Source organism: Thalassophryne amazonica, chromosome 2, assembly GCF_902500255.1.
Source record: "Thalassophryne amazonica chromosome 2, fThaAma1.1, whole genome shotgun sequence".
NCBI lineage: Eukaryota > Metazoa > Chordata > Actinopteri > Batrachoidiformes > Batrachoididae > Thalassophryne > Thalassophryne amazonica.
The window spans coordinates 21,098,844-21,117,622 of NC_047104.1; the positions used below are offsets into that span (position 1 = coordinate 21,098,844).

The 18,779-nt window shown below is 44.0% G+C and overlaps 1 protein-coding gene across 2 annotated transcripts in view; it reads right to left on the reverse strand.

The window, feature by feature from the left end:
* arnt2 (aryl-hydrocarbon receptor nuclear translocator 2) overlaps nucleotides 1–18,779 on the reverse strand; it is a 107,592-nt gene that overhangs the window by 27,682 nt on the left and 61,131 nt on the right. For both annotated transcript variants that reach the window (XM_034184160.1, XM_034184159.1), the window contains 3 exons: nucleotides 17,057–17,122; nucleotides 16,826–16,911; nucleotides 10,883–10,959 (listed from right to left, as the gene is read on the reverse strand). In XM_034184160.1, the coding sequence (XP_034040051.1) occupies nucleotides 10,883–10,959; nucleotides 16,826–16,911; nucleotides 17,057–17,122 (229 nt within the window). The remainder of the gene's footprint in view (nucleotides 1–10,882; nucleotides 10,960–16,825; nucleotides 16,912–17,056; nucleotides 17,123–18,779) is intronic.

Here is an 18,779-nt window from a genome sequence, read left to right on the forward strand (position 1 = left end):
CAATGCTCTTACTGAGGGAAGGAGGTTGTTTGCCAAAATCTCGCAATACATGACCCCATCCATCCTCCCTTCAATACAGTGCAGTCGTCCTGTCCCCTTTGCAGAAGAGCACCCCCAGAGAATGATGTTTCCACCCCCATGCTTCACGGTTGGGATGGTTTTCTTGGGGTTGTTCTCATCCTCTAAACATGGTAAGTGGAGTTCATTCCAAAAGCTCTATTCTGGTCTCATCTGACCACATGACCTTCTCCCATGCCTCCTCTGGATCATCCAGATGGTCACTGGTGAACTTCAAACGGGCCTGGACATGTGCTGGCTTGAGCAGGGGGACCTTGCTGCCCTGCACGATTTTAAACCATGACAGCATCATGTGTTACTAAGGTAATCTTTGTGACTGTGGTCCCAACTCTCTTCAGGTCACTGACCAGGTCCTCCTGTGTAGTTCTGAGCTTTCTCAGAATCATCCTTACCCCACAAAGTGAGATCTTGCATGGAATCCCAGACCAAGGGAGATTGACAGTCATCTTGTGTTTCTTCCACTTTCTAATAAATAATCATAACAGTTGTTGTCTTCTACCAAGCTGCTTGCCTGTTGTCCTGTAGTCCATCCCAGCCTTGTGCAGGTCTATAGTTTTGTCCCTGGTGTCCTTAGACAGCTCTTTGGTCTTGGCTATGGTGGACAGGTTGGAGTGTGAGAAAAAACAAAACAGAAATGCTGTTCTAAAAATCGATTATCGATTTTTAGATCGAAAATCGAATATTTAATATATTAATTTTGATACATTTTTCGAGAACATGCTGTGCTTGTCATGATGTCTGAGTGGGTTGGAATTTTTGGGCCGTTTTGCAAAAATAAGCGTTATTTTCAAAGGTCTCATCACAGCACTGAAAATGAAATTTTGAGAGTGAGACAGCGTGAGTTTAGACATGCAGAGCAAAAACAAGGGGTAGGAGTAAAAACACAAATGTGAAGTGTATCTGGAAAGTATTTACAGCTCTTTACTTTTTCCACAAATTGTTATGTTCCAACCTCATTCCAAAATGGATAAAATTCTTTTTTTTCCCCCCTCAAAATTCTACACACAACACCCCATATTGACAACATGAAAACATTTTTTTTTATTATTTTTTTATACAAATTTATTAAAAATAAACTAAGAAATCAGGCGTACTGTTGTGTGGGCCGCTGAAGAGGAGGTACTGCTGGCCCACCACCACCAGAGGGCGCCCTGCTTGGAGTGCGGGCTCCAAGCACGAGAGGGCGCCAGACCCAGAAGAAGTGACAGCTGTCACTCATCCTCTGCACCAGCTGTCACTCGTTCATCATCACCACCATAAAAGCCAGACTGCAACTCCACCTCTCCGCCGAGAAATCGACTACCATTACCAAGGTAATTTCTCTGTGAACTTAAGACTGTGTATCTGTCTAAACCCTTCTTTGCAGCCGTTTTCCTGTCGGTGAGACTCGTCTGTGGAGGTGGCGTTTGAGGTGTTCAGCGACGGCTTCGCAACACCTCCCACCCAGATAAGTGCTCAAACAGGAGCTGCACGAGTGTGTGCTTGGAGGTGGAGGCGCTTCCTCCCTCGTTAACTGTGGATTTACTGAGTGTGCGGACTCACACTCACTCATCATATTTCTGCTTTCTGCCAGCAGTACCAGGGTCGACAGCCGAAGACAGAGGCCACCTGGGGACTCGGGACTTGGCGGCTCCGGTGTTCTTCAGACCATTGGTGGTGGAAGCCGTGTGGGACGCAGCTTCTCTCTCGTCGGGGGTTTTCTATCTTCGAGCCTGCCCACACGTCACCTGGTGTTAAATTGACTGTGCAAATTACAGTACGTTTCGTTGTGTATTATCGCAACATTAAATTGTTACCTTTTTGGCTTATTCATTGTCCGTTTATTTGCGCCCCCTGTTGTGGGTCCGTGCTACGACACCTTCCCAACACGTACATAAGTATTCACACACTTTGCTCAATACTTTGTTGATGCACCTTTGGCAGCAATAACGGCCTCAAGTGTTACTGAATATGATGCCACAAGCTTGGCATACTTATCTTTGGGCAGGTTTTCCTATTCCTCTTTGTAGCACTTCTCAGGCTCCAAAAGGTTTGGATGGAGAGTGTTGGTGCACAGTCATTTCCAGGTTCAGACAATCAGATTCAGGTCTGGGCTCTAGCTGGGCCACTCAAGGACATTCAGAGAGTTGTCCTGAAGCCACTCCTTTGATATGTTGACTGTGTGCTTAGGGTCACTGTCCTGCTGAAAGGTGAACAGTCGCCCCAGTCTGAGGTCAAGTAAGTAAGGTTTCCAGATTAAAAAAAAAATCAAAAAAAAAAAAATCACAAAGTGCTTCACATAAGAACAAAGAAATTAAAAACAGCAAAAACATAAAACCCACTGATCTGTATATAAAACTGGGTAGCTCACTGGCCAATATTTTTGAAGCAACTCGGCTGCCATATAACCACTCGCATGTGCAGCTCCTGAACGCTCTTTTCTATTGATCTTTAACCAGGCGCACGCAACTTTATTCTTTGCGATTCTGTAAAAAATTGCTTTATGTGGAGCGCAATTCGCCAGATCAAAGGCTGTGGACAAACATTTCACCTGTGAATATGATTGAAATGGAAAATAATGAGTAAGAATTTTCACAGGGTTCCGTTTTATGCCCCCTGCTTTTTCCCTTTATGTAGCACCCCTTGGGAACATATTGTGGTGTTTTGGGATTACCTTTCACTGCTATGCTGATGATACTCAGTTATACATGCCAATAACTGCTGATAATCTCATCCACATAAAATCCTTAGAAGATTGCCTTGGATCAGTGAGAAGCTGGATGTCTAGCAACTTCCTACTTTTAAACTCTGATAAGACTGAGATGATGGTTCTTGGCCCAGTGAGACATCGGCATCAATTTGACCAGTTAATGCTTGACCTTGGCTTGTGTGTCATACATCAGACTGACAAAGTGAGGAACCTTGGGGTAATTTTTGATCCTACATTGTCCTTTGACCTCCACATTAGAGATATTACGAGGACTGCTTTCTTCCACCTGCGAAATATAGTGAAGATTCGTCCCATCCTGTCTATGGCTGATGCTGAGACCCTGATTCATGAGTTTGTCTCTTCCAGATTGGACTACTGCAATATTCTATTTTCTGGTTTACCGAAGTCCAGCATTAGGTGTCTCCAATTGGTTCAGAATGCTGCAGCCAGACTTCTGACACGAAGCAGAAAGTTTGACCACATTACACCCATTTTGGCATCTCTTCACTGGCTTCCTGTCCCAGTGAGATCAGATTTTAAGATTGTGCTACTAGCCTATAAAATTGTTCACAGACTGGCAACTCCCTACCTAGCTGACCTAATTAAACCCTACGTACCGGCCCGGGCTTTGCATTCAAGGTGCAGGACTACTTAGTGTCCCTAGGGTAAATAAAAAGTCTGCGGGTCACAGAGCTCTCTCTTATCGTGCCCCTGTTCTGTGGAATGATCTCCCTGCATCAATAAAACAGTCAGATTCTGTAGAGACTTTCAAGCCCAGACTTAAGACGCCCTTTGTATGGCTAGTATACTGGCATAGTATGTTTCTATGCTTTTTACTGTTTTAATTCATTTTATTAGGAAACAGAGCAGACTGCAGCCTCAACTTTATCTAAATTCTGGGTCTTTTAGTGAAGCTTAGGGCTACTGGCCAGCGATCCCCTTAGTATTTCTTCTGTTCTTCTTGTTGCTTATGTTTTTCTTGTTGCTTATGACAAAATATACTGTATTTGTCTTTCTGATGCTTGATTCTGCTTCTTTTCTCTCTGTTTGAGGTGCGGCTCCATCCTGAGATTGGTGTAGTATCTGTTCCGGAAACCGTCCTGTGCATCGGCAACATTTCCTGTATGTTCGTTTTGTAAATTCTTTTGTAATTTGTGTCTGTAGCATGGCCCAAGCAGAGGATCACCCCTTTGAGTCTGGTTTGCTTGAGGTTTCCTCCTCAGAGGGAGTGGTTCCTTACCACTGTTGCTCTGGGGGTTGGTAAGGTTAGACCTTACTTGTGTGAAGCGCCCTGAGGCAACCTCGTTGTGATTTGGCGCTATATAAATAAAAAGCAATTAAAATTGAAATCATTTGAAAGGTTCTCTCCCTTATTCCAGCATATAGGCATAGATAATGACACAGCACAAACCCGAGTTTGTGTTGTGTTAAATGTGTTTGTAGCATGGCCCAAGCAGAGAGTCACCCCTTAGAGTCTGGTCTGCTTGAGGGTTCTTCCTCAATACATCAGAGGGAGATTTTCCTTACCACTGTCGCCGGTGTGCTTGCTCTGGGGGTTGGTAACGAGTATGTATGTATGTATTTTTGTATGTAATGCTGCATTCAGACTGGGCACGACCAGATCACACAAATTCGCATTGGTCGCGCGGCGAAGGACGCACCACCATCGCCCGGTGTGTCGCTCTGCTTTCGCTGTGAAAATTCACCCCAGTGCATCATCAAATAGGAGGAGATTCCATTCCGCTCGCCGGCTCCGGCTGTCAGTCAAGTTAACATGGCAGACCTTGATCACACGGAGCAAGTTGTTGTGGAAAGCTGACAAATGTCATGAGATGTTCCCAATTCGGGGAGTATCATTATTTGCTGCAGGAGCTGCGTCTGGATGACGGCCGCTTTCAGCGGTCCTCCCGCCTCTGCAGGACCCAGTTTGAGGACCTCCTGTCCCGTTCACGCGCGCACATGTGAACCATTAAAAAAAAAAAAAAAAAAAAAAAAAAAAAAACTCTGCTCCCCATGCTGCGGGGCTGCTGCTCGCTCCAAAAACTCTGTCATAATTATGTTTAGAAACCAGTCACCATTTGCTTTATTATACATCTGTGTAGTTAATAAATAAGATAATCTTCACGGACAATTCGCTCGCACGCGCACGTAAAACAAAAAAACAACAAAAAAAAAAACTTCCGCTGCTTGCTATGGGGCTGCTCCTCGCTCTTCCCCAAAAAAACTCTGCCATAATTGTGTTTACAAACCAGTCACCATTTGTTTTATTATACATCTGTGTAGTTAATTAATAAAATAATCTTCAGGGATTAGAGAAGCTTGAATCTTCGACTGGACTGAGTTGCTTGACGCGAGGACCTTTCGCTTCAAATCGCAGAAGCTTCCTCAGCTAAAATTCTTGCTCTGGTAGTCTGACTTCTGTCTTGACTCTTAGGAAAGAATAAACAGAAGCCACAAAAGCTGGAGTTTTAAACCTAACCAGACCCCTCCTACAAAGAGGCAGACTGCTATAGGCTAGTGACTAAATAATAGCTCTAATTAGCACCTATTGTGCTCTAGTTAGCACCCTCCTAATGACAGCGCAGCTGTCCCTCCTAATGATGGGACGGATGCCTCTCCTGATGGCACCCTTGACGACTCTCCTGATGGCACCCTTGACGACTCTCCTGATGACATGAATGACTCATTACCATGAGCAAAAGACTGAAACTGCTTTGACCTGAGTACCCCATTGTAAACAGGGGACAAAGCGTGTCTAAACCCCCTCCCTGGTTAAGGCTGGGTTTCAACTGTTTCACATAGAATGCCTCCTTGATTCCTCTCTCAAACCATTTCTTCTCTCTGGCTAAGATTTTAACTTCCTTGTCCTCAAACGTGTCATTAGTGTCTTTAAGGTGGAGATGAACTGCAGACTGAGGTCCAATGGCACCCTCTCTGCAGTGCTGGCATAGCCTTTTGTGTAAAGGTTGCTTAGTCTCACCTATGTAGTGTTCGTTACAGTTTTCCTGACATCTGATAGAATACACTACATTGCTCTGGAGCTGCCTGTTCTCTCCAATCGTAACATCACAGTCCAAGAAGGCTAAATGGTTGTTTGCAACCCAGTCCAGTTGAAGATTCAAGCTTCTCTACTATGGAAACCACCTGGACAATTGAGAGCCTACACAGAAATCTTCAGGGTTGATTCGCTTGCGCGCACACGTAAAGAAAACAAAAAACAAAAAAACTCTGCTGCTTGCTGTGGGGCTGCTGCTCGCTCTTCCCAAAAAAACTCTGTCATAACTGTGTTTAGAAACCAGTCACCATTTGCTTTATTATACATCTGTATAGTTAATTAATAAAATAATCTTCACGGACGATTCACTCACGCACGCATGTTAAAAAAAGAAAAAAAAAAAAAAACCTCGGCTCCCCCTGCTGTGGGGCTGCTGCTCGTTCCAAAAACTCTGTCATAACTGTGAAATAAAGGACAAAAGGGACATAAGTCCTGCTCACAGGCTGGCTACCAGAGACAGGACATGTCCAGTCCCTGATTGGTCATTGTGGCGCGACAAGACGAAAAAGTTCCAATTTTTCAACTTAGGGAGGAGGGCAATGCGATGTGATGCGACGCAATATCACGCCACAAACGCGCCAATCGCTTCACTCGCGTCGCTTCATTTGCATCGCGCTGCGCAGTTTGGCGCCATAACGCGTCCTTCCATAGGGATTACATGGCAACCTGCCACTGCTGTCGCTCGCGTCACGCTCGGTGTGAATGCAGCATAAGGGGTGGGTGTTTATAAGCTTTGCTTCTGCTCACCCCCTTTTGGCACACATGTCACTGTGGAATTGTCTTGTGTATCAGTTTTTTGTTATTGTTGAGTTTGTGTGCCAAATAAATTCATTCATTCATAATAATAATAATAATAGTAGTAGTAATAAGTGGCTTGTGTGTAGCCACATGTTGAGTTTTGTGTTGGATGAACTATTTTAAGACATTTATTAGGTCTACTTGTGCATAGTTTTGGAGCTTTGGGTGTTGTTGCTACGAGCTTTATTACTAGTTACTGGGCTGAAGTTCATAGAGCTGTGTGTAATAAACAGGTATGTAATAAACTGTCATTACAGGGAAAATCAACTCTACTGTAGTTAAGTAGGGTTTTATTCTTTCAGTGCAGCTATTTAAAAAAAATCCACAATTGCTATATTACCCATCATGACTATTGTTATCCATCCAACAAAAGTGAACAAGAACACTTGTTCATGATATGGCAGCAATATATATATATACGAAGTCTGTTAGAAAACTATCAGACCTTTTTATTTTTTTTTTAAAACTATATGGATTTGAATCATGTGCGCTTGCATCAGCCAAGCTTGAACCTTCATGCGCATGCGTGAGTTTTTTCACACCTGTCGGCTGCGTCATTCGCCTTTGGGCAGGCTTTGAGTGAGCACTGGTGCTCCCCCCTCGTCGGATTTTCATTGTCAGGGAAATGGCTGAGCGATTGGAGCAGCGCTGAATTAAATTCTTCCAGAAACTGTGAGAGACAGCCAGGTGGAAACCATTCGGAAGATTCAGACGGCTTTCGGTGAAGATACTCTGGGCGTCACACAGATTAAGGATCATTACAACCGGATTAAAGACGGCCCACAGCGGCGCAGGGTGCGCCGCGCTCCGAGCGGCCATCGACAGGCTGAAACGACCAGATCATTTCCAAAGTGAAGGCTGTGTTGATCCGGGATGTCGTCTGACTACCAGAGAAATTGTGGAAGAGGTGTACATCAGCACTTTTGCGGCACATTCCACTGATACAGGAGATTTTGTAATGAAAGACGTGCGGAGGAGGAATTCGCGCGTCGCGACGGAGCCGCTCATGGCGCACAACAAAAAGCACGTCCGTGTTGGAAGTCTCACAGGACAAGTTGTGACATGCCCAGCTGTTACACAATTTCTTGGATACTCACTCGACTGAAAAGCCACCGAAAGCCGTCTGAATCTTCCGAATGGTTTCCAACACGGACGTGCTTTTTGTACGTGTGTACACACACACACACACCTGCAGTCTGCCAAGGAGGCAGATCCTTACTCTGGATGGCATTACCCTGATGTCTAGTAATACTGTGAGAAATCTTGGAGTCATTTTTGATCAGGATATGTCATTCAATGCGCATATTAAACAAATATGTAGGACTGCTTTTTTGCATTTACGCAATCTCTCTAAAATTAGAAAGGTCTTGTCTCAGAGTGATGCTGAAAAACTAATTCATGCATTTATTTCCTCTAGGCTGGACTATTGTAATTCATTATTATCAGGTTGTCCTAAAAGTTCCCTGAAAAGCCTTCAGTTCATTCAAAATGCTGCAGCTAGAGTACTAACGGGGACTAGAAGGAGAGAGCATATTTCACCTATATTGGCCTCTCTTCATTGGCTTCCTGTTAATTCTAGAATAGAATTTAAAATTCTTCTTCTTACTTATAAGGTTTTGAATAATCAGGTCCCATTTTATCTTAGGGACCTCATAGTACCATATCACCCCAATAGAGCGCTTTGCTCTCAGACTGCAGGCTTACTTGTAGTTCCTAGGGTTTGTAAGAGTAGAATGGGAGGCAGAGCCTTCAGCTTTCAGGCTCCTCTCCTGTGGAACCAGCTCCCAATTCAGATCAGGGAGACAGACACCCTCTCTACTTTTAAGATTAGGCTTAAAACTTTCCTTTTTGCTAAAGCTTATAGTTAGGGCTGGATCAGGTGACCCTGAACCATCCCTTAGTTATGCTGCTATAGACTTAGACTGCTGGGGGGTTCCCATGATGCACTGAGTGTTTCTTTCTCTTTTTGCTCTGTATGCACCACTCTGCATTTAACCATTAGTGATTGATCTCTGCTCCCCTCCACAGCATGTCTTTTTCCTGGTTCTCTCCCTCAGCCCCAACCAGTCCCAGCAGAGGACTGCCCCTCCCTGAGCCTGGTTCTGTTGGAGGTTTCTTCCTGTTAAAAGGGAGTTTTTCCTTCCCACTGTCGCCAAGTGCTTGCTCACAGGGGGTCGTTTTGACCGTTGGGGTTTTTACGTAATTATTGTATGGCCTTGCCTTACAATATAAAGCGCCTTGGGGCAACTGTTTGTTGTGATTTGGCGCTATATAAATAAAATTGAGTTGAGTTGATTTGATCTCTGTGCATGGCGCTAATTTCAACAACTTCAAAATTTAGCAACAACAGCGTGGGGCAATTTGTGTGCAAGTTACTATGAGGACAAAGGAGGATTTTAGAGGCATGTGTGTGGTGAGGAAAAGGCTGCTAAAAGCCCATTATCCATGCACCTGGCAGCTACAAAGACCTGAGAGGCTACTTTTGGAGAGGCTCAGCCCTCTTGCGCACAATTCCACCTGCTTTGTGCGCCGGATGCTGTATACAAAATTATTTTGTAGCGGATTAATTATTTTCTGTTAGAGTTTGGATGTTGAAAACACCTCTAATCGCTTGTGGAATCACAGAGTACCGTTTCATCTGGACCCTTTTGTCCCTCTCTCTCTTGCTCCTCCATGAAATGGAGAATGTATTTTGGAACAGCTTTAAAGGTAACTATTTTTTTTATTGTAATAGGTTGGTTAAACAATTGCATGCTCATTCCTTCTTTATAAGCCTCTGTAAAAGTACATTTATGATAGATTTAACAACTTGTTAAATGGACCAGATGAGACGCGCTCTGTGTGCAATGACTCAAGCTCAATAGCATTTACACAAAATGCCAGCTCGCAAAAGAGTGATTTTTCAGTCAATAATGGATGAACACAAAGTTAAAAGTTGGATCATGGTACCAAATGTGTTTAAAGCCACCGAAGAAAAAGCCAGTGAGAAGGAGCGCAGGACTGTCCAGGATTGCAGAACAAGAGCGCGCAAAAGAGCGATTTTACAGTCAATAATGGATGGACACAAAGTTAAAAGTTGGATCACTGTGTCAAAATTCCGTGGAAGAAATAAAGCCAGTGAGAGGATGCGCTGAGGCGACTATCCAGGAACTCATGGTTCGGTTCTAGCTGGTCTGGTGCATTTAATGACTCTGGAACACAGGTGAACTGCAGCCTGACACACGGCGCACACCCGCCAGACTGTATCGGAGCATCCATTTTTGGACTGCGTTTAAAAAATGTGACAACATCTTGAATGGATGCTGTGAATTGAAAACCTACACTTTAAAGGGACTTGAACACACATACAAAGGGACTTTAAAGTGTGGGAGGGCCAGAGGTTTGGACTAAACCCATGCCTAAACGCCAGCCAATGTCACGTTAACATGGCGCTACATGGATCATATGTGGCTTGATGTGGATCATATGTGGCGACACAAGCCACTGGATGCTGGACGGGGCTCAAATGACAGGTCGGTCGTGGCTCACTAGAGGCTGATACCTGGCACATGTGAGGTAGAGAGAGGCACAGAGAATTCTTCATAGCAGATACGTAATAGATCAGCACGTGGCTCATTCTTCAAATAATCACTGACACACCCATGCATGGCTCATTATTCATGGCTTATTACTCGGTGGGATGGACACTTTAGAGTAATCCAGATATGAGACAAACACATGAATGATACTCTGCTTCTCAGTCATAGAAACAATGCTGTGCAGATGAGCTATATTATGCAAATGAAAAAAAAGGGCCAATAGAATGGATGACCTTTTTAAATAGGGAGATACGTACGATATCAAGTGGGCAGGAGGAGGTCAAGAGCACTCCTAAGGAGTTTTTCATCCAGGATGTCTCATTGCTGCATTCATCTTTCCTTCAATCCTGACTAGTCTCCCAGTTCCTGCCGCTGAAAAACATCCCCACTGTATGATGCTGCCACCACCATATTTCACTGTAGGGATGGTGCCTGGTTACCTCCAAACATGATGCCTGGCATTCACACCAAAGAGTTCAATCTTTGTCTCATCAGAGCAGAGAACTTTGTTTCTCATGGTCTGAGAGTCCTTCAGGTGCCTTTTGGTAAACTCGAGGTGGGCTGCCATGTATCTTTTACTAAGGAGTGGCCTCCATCTGGCCACTCTACCATACAGGTGCTGTGAATACTTTCTGGATGCAATGCATAACAGACTCTGTGCACCTGACACACACACACACACACCTGCAGTCTGCCAATGGCCACCAGGCAGTACTTCCCGGTCTGTCCAGCCTCTGAGTCTTCCTCTGGTATAGTCATACCTGCAAAAAAGACAGCAACAGCGTGATGAGGTGAGTTTTAAAAGAGAAGTCTTAACAAGAACACAGTACAAGAACACAGAGTTTAGCAAGACGCAATGACCCTGTACAGACTTGCTGATTGTCATCTCTCCTAACCTTAGTAGGAATGCAATCAAAGTATTAAAATGGGTTAAAGTGTTGGAGTCAATAATATTATATAACATGTGTTTCTAAGGTATATATTAACAGAATGGACAGGAGGCGTGACGCACCATCTGTGGTCTACTGGCAGACCTACACCTCATCCTACTATGGTGGAAGATGGTTCACTCCTGACAGATGCCTGTATTAAGGTGATCCTCCTGCTGAAATGCTACACAGGGTTCATGTGGTTGATTCTCCTGTCTAATGTGAACCACCAAATATTGGTGAGATGCCAAAGGCTGAGAAACAGCTAAGGGCAAGTTTCTGTGTAGGCTCTCAGTTGTCCAGGTGGTTTCCATAGTAGAGAAGCTTGAATCTTCGACTGGACTGGGTTGCTCGACGCGAGGACGTTTCGCTTCAAATCACAGAAGCTTCCTCAGCTAAAATTCTTGCTCTGGAAGTCTGACTTCTGTCTGACTCTTGTAGAGAAGAATAAAACAGAAGCCAACAAAAGCTGGAGTTTTAAACTTAACCCGACCCCTCCTACTGAGAGGCAGACTGCTATAGGCTAGTGACTAAACAATAGCTCTAATTAGCAACTGTTGTGCTCTAGTTAGCACACCTAATGACAGGACAGCTGTCCCTCTAATGATGGGATGGATGCCTTTCTGATGGCTCCCTTGATGACGTGAATGACTCATTACCATGAACAAAAGACAAAGTCCTTTGACCTGAGTACCCCATTGTAAACAGGGGATAAAGTGTGTCTCAGACCCCCTCCCCGGTTAAGGCTGGGTTTCAAACGTTTCAAAAAGAATGCCTCCTTGACCCCTCTCTCAAACCATTTCTTCTCTCTGACTAATATTTTAACTTGAGGACAAGGAAGGGCGGACCAATTTTTTAGAGGGAACCATTTGATCAGCGACACCGGACTGGCTGAATGACCAGAGAAAACAAAAAACAAACAAACAACAAAAAAAAAACTATTAATTGAAATATTAATACAGTCGCATGCAAAAGCTTGGGCACCCCTGATAATTTTCATGATTTTCCTTTATAAATCATTGGTTGTCTGGATCACAAATTTCAGTTAAATATATCAATTAGCAGACAAACACACTGATATTTGAGAAGTGAAATTAAGTTTCTAGTATTTACAGAAAATGTGTAATAATTATTTAAACAAAATTAGGCAGGTGCAGAAATTTGGGCACCCTTGTCATTTTATTGATTTGAATACATTTAGCACTAATTATTGGAACACAAAATTGGTTTGGTAAGTTTATTGACCCTTGACCTCCTTACACAGATGAATCCAATCACGAGAAAGGGTATTTAAGATGGCCATTTGCAAATGTTTCCCCTCTTTGAATCTCTTCTAATGAATGGCAACATGGGAGCCTCTAAACAACTCTCAAATGACCTGAAAACAAAGACTGTTCAACATCATGGTTTAGGGGAAGGATACAAAAATCTATCTCAGAGATTTCAGCTGTCAGTTTCCACTGTGAGGAACATAGTGAGGAAATGGAAGACCACAGGCACAGTACTAGTTAAGGCCCGAAGTGGCAGGCCAAGATAAATCTCAGATAAGAATAGTCAGTCAACCCACAGACCTGTTCCAAAGACCTACAACATGATCTTGCTGCAGATAGTGTCTCTGTGCATTATTCAACTATACTGCGCACTTTGCACAATGAGATGCTGTAATGCAGAGGAAGCCTTTTCTGCATACACGCCACAAACAGTCGCTTGAGGTATGCTAAAGCACATCTGGACAAGCCAGCTTCATTTTAGAATAAGGTGCTGTGGACTGATGAAACTAAAATTGAGTTATTTGGACATAACAAAGGGCGGTATGCATGGCTGAAGAAGAACACAGCATTCCAAGAAAAATGTTTTCTACCTACAGCAAATTTGGAGGTGGATCCATCATGTTGTGGGGCTGAGAAACAGCCCCACAGGATGCTGTGGGGCTGCCAGAAGGCATTCTGTGTGGCCAGTGCAGGCACTGGGAATCTTGTTAAAGTTGAGGGTCACATGGATTTCAGTCAATAGCAGCAGATTCTTGAGAACAATGTTCATGAATCAGTGACAAAGCTGAAGTTGCGCCAGGGCTGGATCTTTCAACAAGACAACGACCCAAAACACTGCTCAAAATCTATTAAGGCATTCATGCAGAGGAACAAGTACAAAGTTCTGGAATGGCCAGATGAAAATTTGTGGTGTGATTTTAAGTGAGCTGTCCATGCTCGGAAACCAACACACCTGAGATGTTTTGTAAAGAAGAATGGTCCAAAATACCTTCATCCAGAATCCAGACTCTCATTGGAAGGTATAGGAAGTGTTTAGAGGCTGTTATTTCTGCATAAGGAGGATCTACTTTTCTGTTTGGGGTGCCCAAATGTATACGCCTGCCTAATTTTGTTTTTTGAATTATTGCACACTTTCTGTAAATCCTATAAACTTTGTTTCACTTCTCAAATGTCACTGTTTGTCTACTATATGATATATTTAACTGAAACTGCTGATCCAAACAATAAATGATTTATAAAGGAAAATCATGGAAACCATCAAGGGTGCCCAAACTTTTACATACAACTGCATTTATTGAAGTATTCTGGATTTATGCAGTCTGCGATGAAATAAAAGTAAATGGAAATGTGACGATCACTGCGTTTCTTTGTTTCGGATTTCGGTTTGTATGTATGTTGGTAGTAGAGAAGCTTGAATCTTCGACTGGACTGGGTTGCTTGACGCGAGGACGTTTCGCTTCAAATCGCAGAAGCTTCCTCAGCTGAAATTCTTGCTCTGGAAGTCTGACTTCTGTCTGACTCTTGTAGAGAAGAATAAAACAGAAGCCAACAAAAGCTGGAGTTTTAAACCTAACCAGACCCCTCCTACTGAGAGGCAGACTGCTATAGGCTAGTGACTAAACAATAGCTCTAATTAGCAACTATTGTGCTCTAGTTAGCACACCTAATGTGTGTAGATAGCTAACTTAAGAGATAGCTAACTTTAGAAACCACTTAAGATTTAACCTGAGATGCAAACAAAACAATGTTATTCCCAAATGCATGAAGCAAAAGGCACTAGAAGCAGGTCACACAGCAGAAAAGATCCAGCACAGTTACCTTAGGAGGATTTTGGGTCTTAGAATTAGAAGGCTTCATTTTTAAAATATTAGACCTCCAAAATAATCTGGATAGTCTGCACAAAATGTTAGAAACTTTAGTGGGGGAAGAGGCCCATAATAAGATCACAAAGTTCATAGTTAAAATTCAAATGGCTGAGCATTTAAAAAGTAAGGAGCGGCAAATCAGGAAGTTTCCCAACCTTTTAGTGCAGAAAAGGCGTACTTTCAGTGGGAGTATTTTTAAAGATACATCCAGACAAATTAGTGACAACAGGGAAAATTGGGTAAAGAATCTGTCCGACAGGGTTCTTACACAGACAGAAAAAGATGTGCTCACCAAAGGACTAAATTTCTCAGTAACCCCTAAACATATTCCGACAGTAGATTACATCACTGCAGTAGAGTCAGCCATTAAACATAACAGTTTGTCAGAGTCAGACGCTGGGGATCTCCGATTAAGAGTCACAGCAGTGCTGAACAGTGCTAAGCCTCCTCCGTCCAACATCACAGGAGAAGAACGGAAAGCTTTGTCATCACTGCAAAAGGACCAAAGCATCCTTATCCTGCCAGCGGATAAAGGCAGATGCACGGTGGTCCTGAACACATCGGACTACGAGGCCAAGATCAATAACTTGTTCAGTGACTCCAACACATACGAACGTCTGAAGAGAGACCCCATGAGCGGCTATAAGAAGAAAATCATTAGCTACCTCCAAAACCTGGGGAAAGAGGGACTCATAGACAGGCAGACATACTACAGACTGTACCCTGGGGACGCCACTCCATGCATCTATGGACTGCCCAAAATCCACAAACAGGGCGTGCCACTCAGGCCTATTGTATGTAGCACAGATTCCATCACGTACAATTTGGCCAAGTACCTCAAGTGGATTTTGGCTCCTCTAGTGGGTAACTCAAACCATCATGTCGAGAACACACAAGATTTTGTGAACAAGATCAAGGACCTACAGCTGGAGGCAGATGAAACTATGGTGTCATTTGATGTGACATCGTTGTTCACCTGCATCCCCACTGCTGAGGCTGTCTCAGCTGTTAGGCAGAGACTGCTGGAGGATGTGTCTCTACTTGAAAGGACCAAACTCACATCAGACCACATCTGCCAACTCTTGGAGATCTGTCTCAACACCACGTATTTCCTGTTTAGGGGGAATTACTACAGGCAGATTCATGGTTGTGCGATGGGGTCTCCGGTATCCTCCATTGTGGCCAATCTGTACATGGAGCAAGTGGAGAAGACAGCCTTGACGTCTTTCACAGGCATCTCTCCCAGTCACTGGTTCAGATATGTTGATGACACATGGGTTAAAATCAAGCAACAGCAAGTTTAGGACTTTACAGAACACATCAACTCGGTGGACGCCAATATCAAGCTCACACGTGAGGATGCCAGAAACAACCATTTAGCCTTCTTGGACTGTGATGTTACGATTGGAGAGAACAGGCAGCTCCAGACAGGGGTTTACAGAAAACCAACTCACACTGACCAATATCTGCTCTTTGGCTCAAACCACCCCCTTGGACACAAGCTCGGGGTGATCAGGACGCTTCAACACAGAGCCCTACAGGTGCCCACAACTGCAGAGAGAAGGACTAAAGAACAACGTGTCCGGAAAGCCCTCACAGTATATGGGTACCCACGATGGTCCCTGGACAAAGTGCAGAAGTCCCAGAGAACAAAGAGACCAGATAGACAGGAGACGGAGACAAGAAGAAGAGGAGTGTCTCTCCCTTATTTAGCAGGAGTAGGGGAAAAACTACAGAGGATCTTCAGACAGCACAAAATCCCAGTTTACTTTAAACCAGTTAACACCTTGAGACAGAAATTAGTTCACCCTAAGGACATGATCCCAAGTTACAAACAGAGCATTGTAGTGTATTCTATCAGATGTCAGGAAAACTGTAACAAACACTACATAGGTGAAACTAAGCAACCTTTACACAAAAGGCTATACCAGCACCGCAGAGAGGGCGCCAGTGGACTTCAGTCTGCGGTTCATCTCCACCTTAAAGACAATAACCACATGTTTGAGGACAAGGAAGTTAAAATATTAGCCAGAGAAGAAATGGTTCCCCTGTTTACAATGGGGTACTCAGGTCAAAGAAGTTTCAGTCTTTTGTTCATGGTAATGAGTCATTCACATCATCAAGGGAGCCATCAGAAAGGCCTCCATCCCATCATTAGAGGGACAGCTGTCCTGTCATTAGGTGTGCTAACTAGAGCACAATAGTTGCTAATTAGAGCTATTGTTTAGTCACTAGCCTATAGCAGTCTGCCTCTCAGTAGGAGGGGTCTGGTTAGGTTTAAAACTCCAGCTTTTGTTGGCTTCTGTTTTATTCTTCTCTACAAGAGTCAGACAGTTGGTGCCAGTAAAACTGTTAAGACTCTGGACATGAACTTAAATCTGGTGCACTGAAAACAAAGACAATAAACAGCCCGAGTGGAAGGCTTGTCCTTGGTGGACAGTTCAGGAAAGGTTTCAATGGGGGTGTGAAGTGATCACTAGGCTTCACACAATCCCGCCTCTGGAGCAGAGTTCCTGCGGGCCCTAGGGTGGGGGCTGAGGGTCAGAGGATGTGCTTGATTACCTGCAGGGGGCCAGGCTTTGATGTATCCAGTACAGTGCACCACAGAGTACTGAGCCTCACCCTCCTTTGACGGCCCGAGTCCATTCCTGTTCAGCAAACACAACAGCACAGTGGGATCACCACATGGGAGGAGACCAGCAGGGGGCGTTACTGAGCTAAAACAAGCAGTGGTCAGGTAACAAACAGGCGCTCAGCTCAGCAGTGGGGTCAGATCTCACACAGAGGGGTCACCTGTATCTCTTCCTCATGTTGGACAGGCGGTTCAGAGAGATGTGATCCAGAGGAGCGCTGCCACACCTGGAAAGACAGAGCACTGGTATGTGAGACTGCCGACACCACTGAGAATTTCAAATTCACTCCTATCATCGGGTGACGCGAGGTCACCCACTCGGATCCCTCAGAAAGAAAAGAAAAGAAAAAAAAAACACAAATATTAGGTTTGTATTATGGAATACTGACTGTGTCCCTCTGAGGGGGGAAAACTGCACCTGTGTTTGAAGATCTCAGGAAAAAAAAACATCTTTACGCAGTGGGCACATTTTTTCAAACTGTTTGATCTGTTAAGATTTTCGCTGCAATGACATAAATAAACCCACAATCCCAGACTGAGACCAGCACCTGGACCTTATCCTCAGGGAACTGAGCTCTCACAGAGGACACCTGCTTATCACAGCCGACAAACACATTCCTCACAAAGCCTGTCAGGGATCCAGTCTCTGGTCTGAAACCGCTGCTCAGACATGAAACTGCACCTCCTAAAAAAAACACCAAACGGCCAAGACAAGCACAAACTCAGACCTGATGGTGCGCTGATGGTCTGAGCAGGAAGAAGAAAAGCCAAAGTCAGAACGGACAGAAAACAGAGAGACCAGACAGATGGCAAGAAACATGTGAACACGTCCATTTAAAATGGATAACACTGCAAGATACACATCAACCACAGTGTGATGGCATATACACCCAATCTGTGAGGAATACCACCAACATGAGGCAAACGTCACAACACACAAAAACCAACACCAGGACGGCTGAAACCGCCACTGCATGATAAACGCTCCTTCAAAACACCTAGAAAACAAACACCAGAATGGCTAAAATCACCACAGCGCAATGACCACTTCCGTACTGCAACACACTGAAAACAAACACCAACACAACCAAAACTGCCACGGTGCAAAAAAAAAAAAAAAACCTTCACCACAACACTCTGAAAACTACCAGCATGGCTAAAACTGCCACTATGCAATAAACGCTTGTGTGCCACAGCATGCTAAAAACAAACACCAGCACAGCTAAAAACCCCACCACACATTAAATGCTTCTGTACCACAACACACTGAAAACAGACAAGCACTGTTAAAACTGCCACCGCACAATACACACTGCTTCACCATAACACACTGAAAAACTCCAGCACAGTAAAAGTGCCACAGTGCAATAAACACTACTGTAAAACAACACAGAAAACCAACACCAGCATGGCTAAAACTGCCACAGCGCAATAAACGCTCCTTCACTAAAACACAATGAAAAGAAACACCAGCACAGCTACAACTGCTACCACGCAGTAAAAGTTTGTTCACTAAAACATGCTGAAAACAAACACCAGCACGGACAAAACCCCCACTGTACAATAAACATTCCTTCACCATAACATGCTGAAAACAAATAGCATAGCTAAAACTGTCACTGTGCAATAAATACCCCATCACCACAACACACAGAAACCAACACAGCACACTAAAATGGCCGAGCAAAAAATTGCTCCTTCACCACAAAATGCTCATAACAAACACCAGCATAGCTAAAACGGCCACTGCGCAATAAACACTGCTTAACCACAACAAGCTGAAAAACACCAGCACAGCTAAAAACCCACCGCACATTAAATACTTCTGTACCACAACATGCTGAAAACAGACATCGGCACAGCTAAAACCGCCAACACACAATA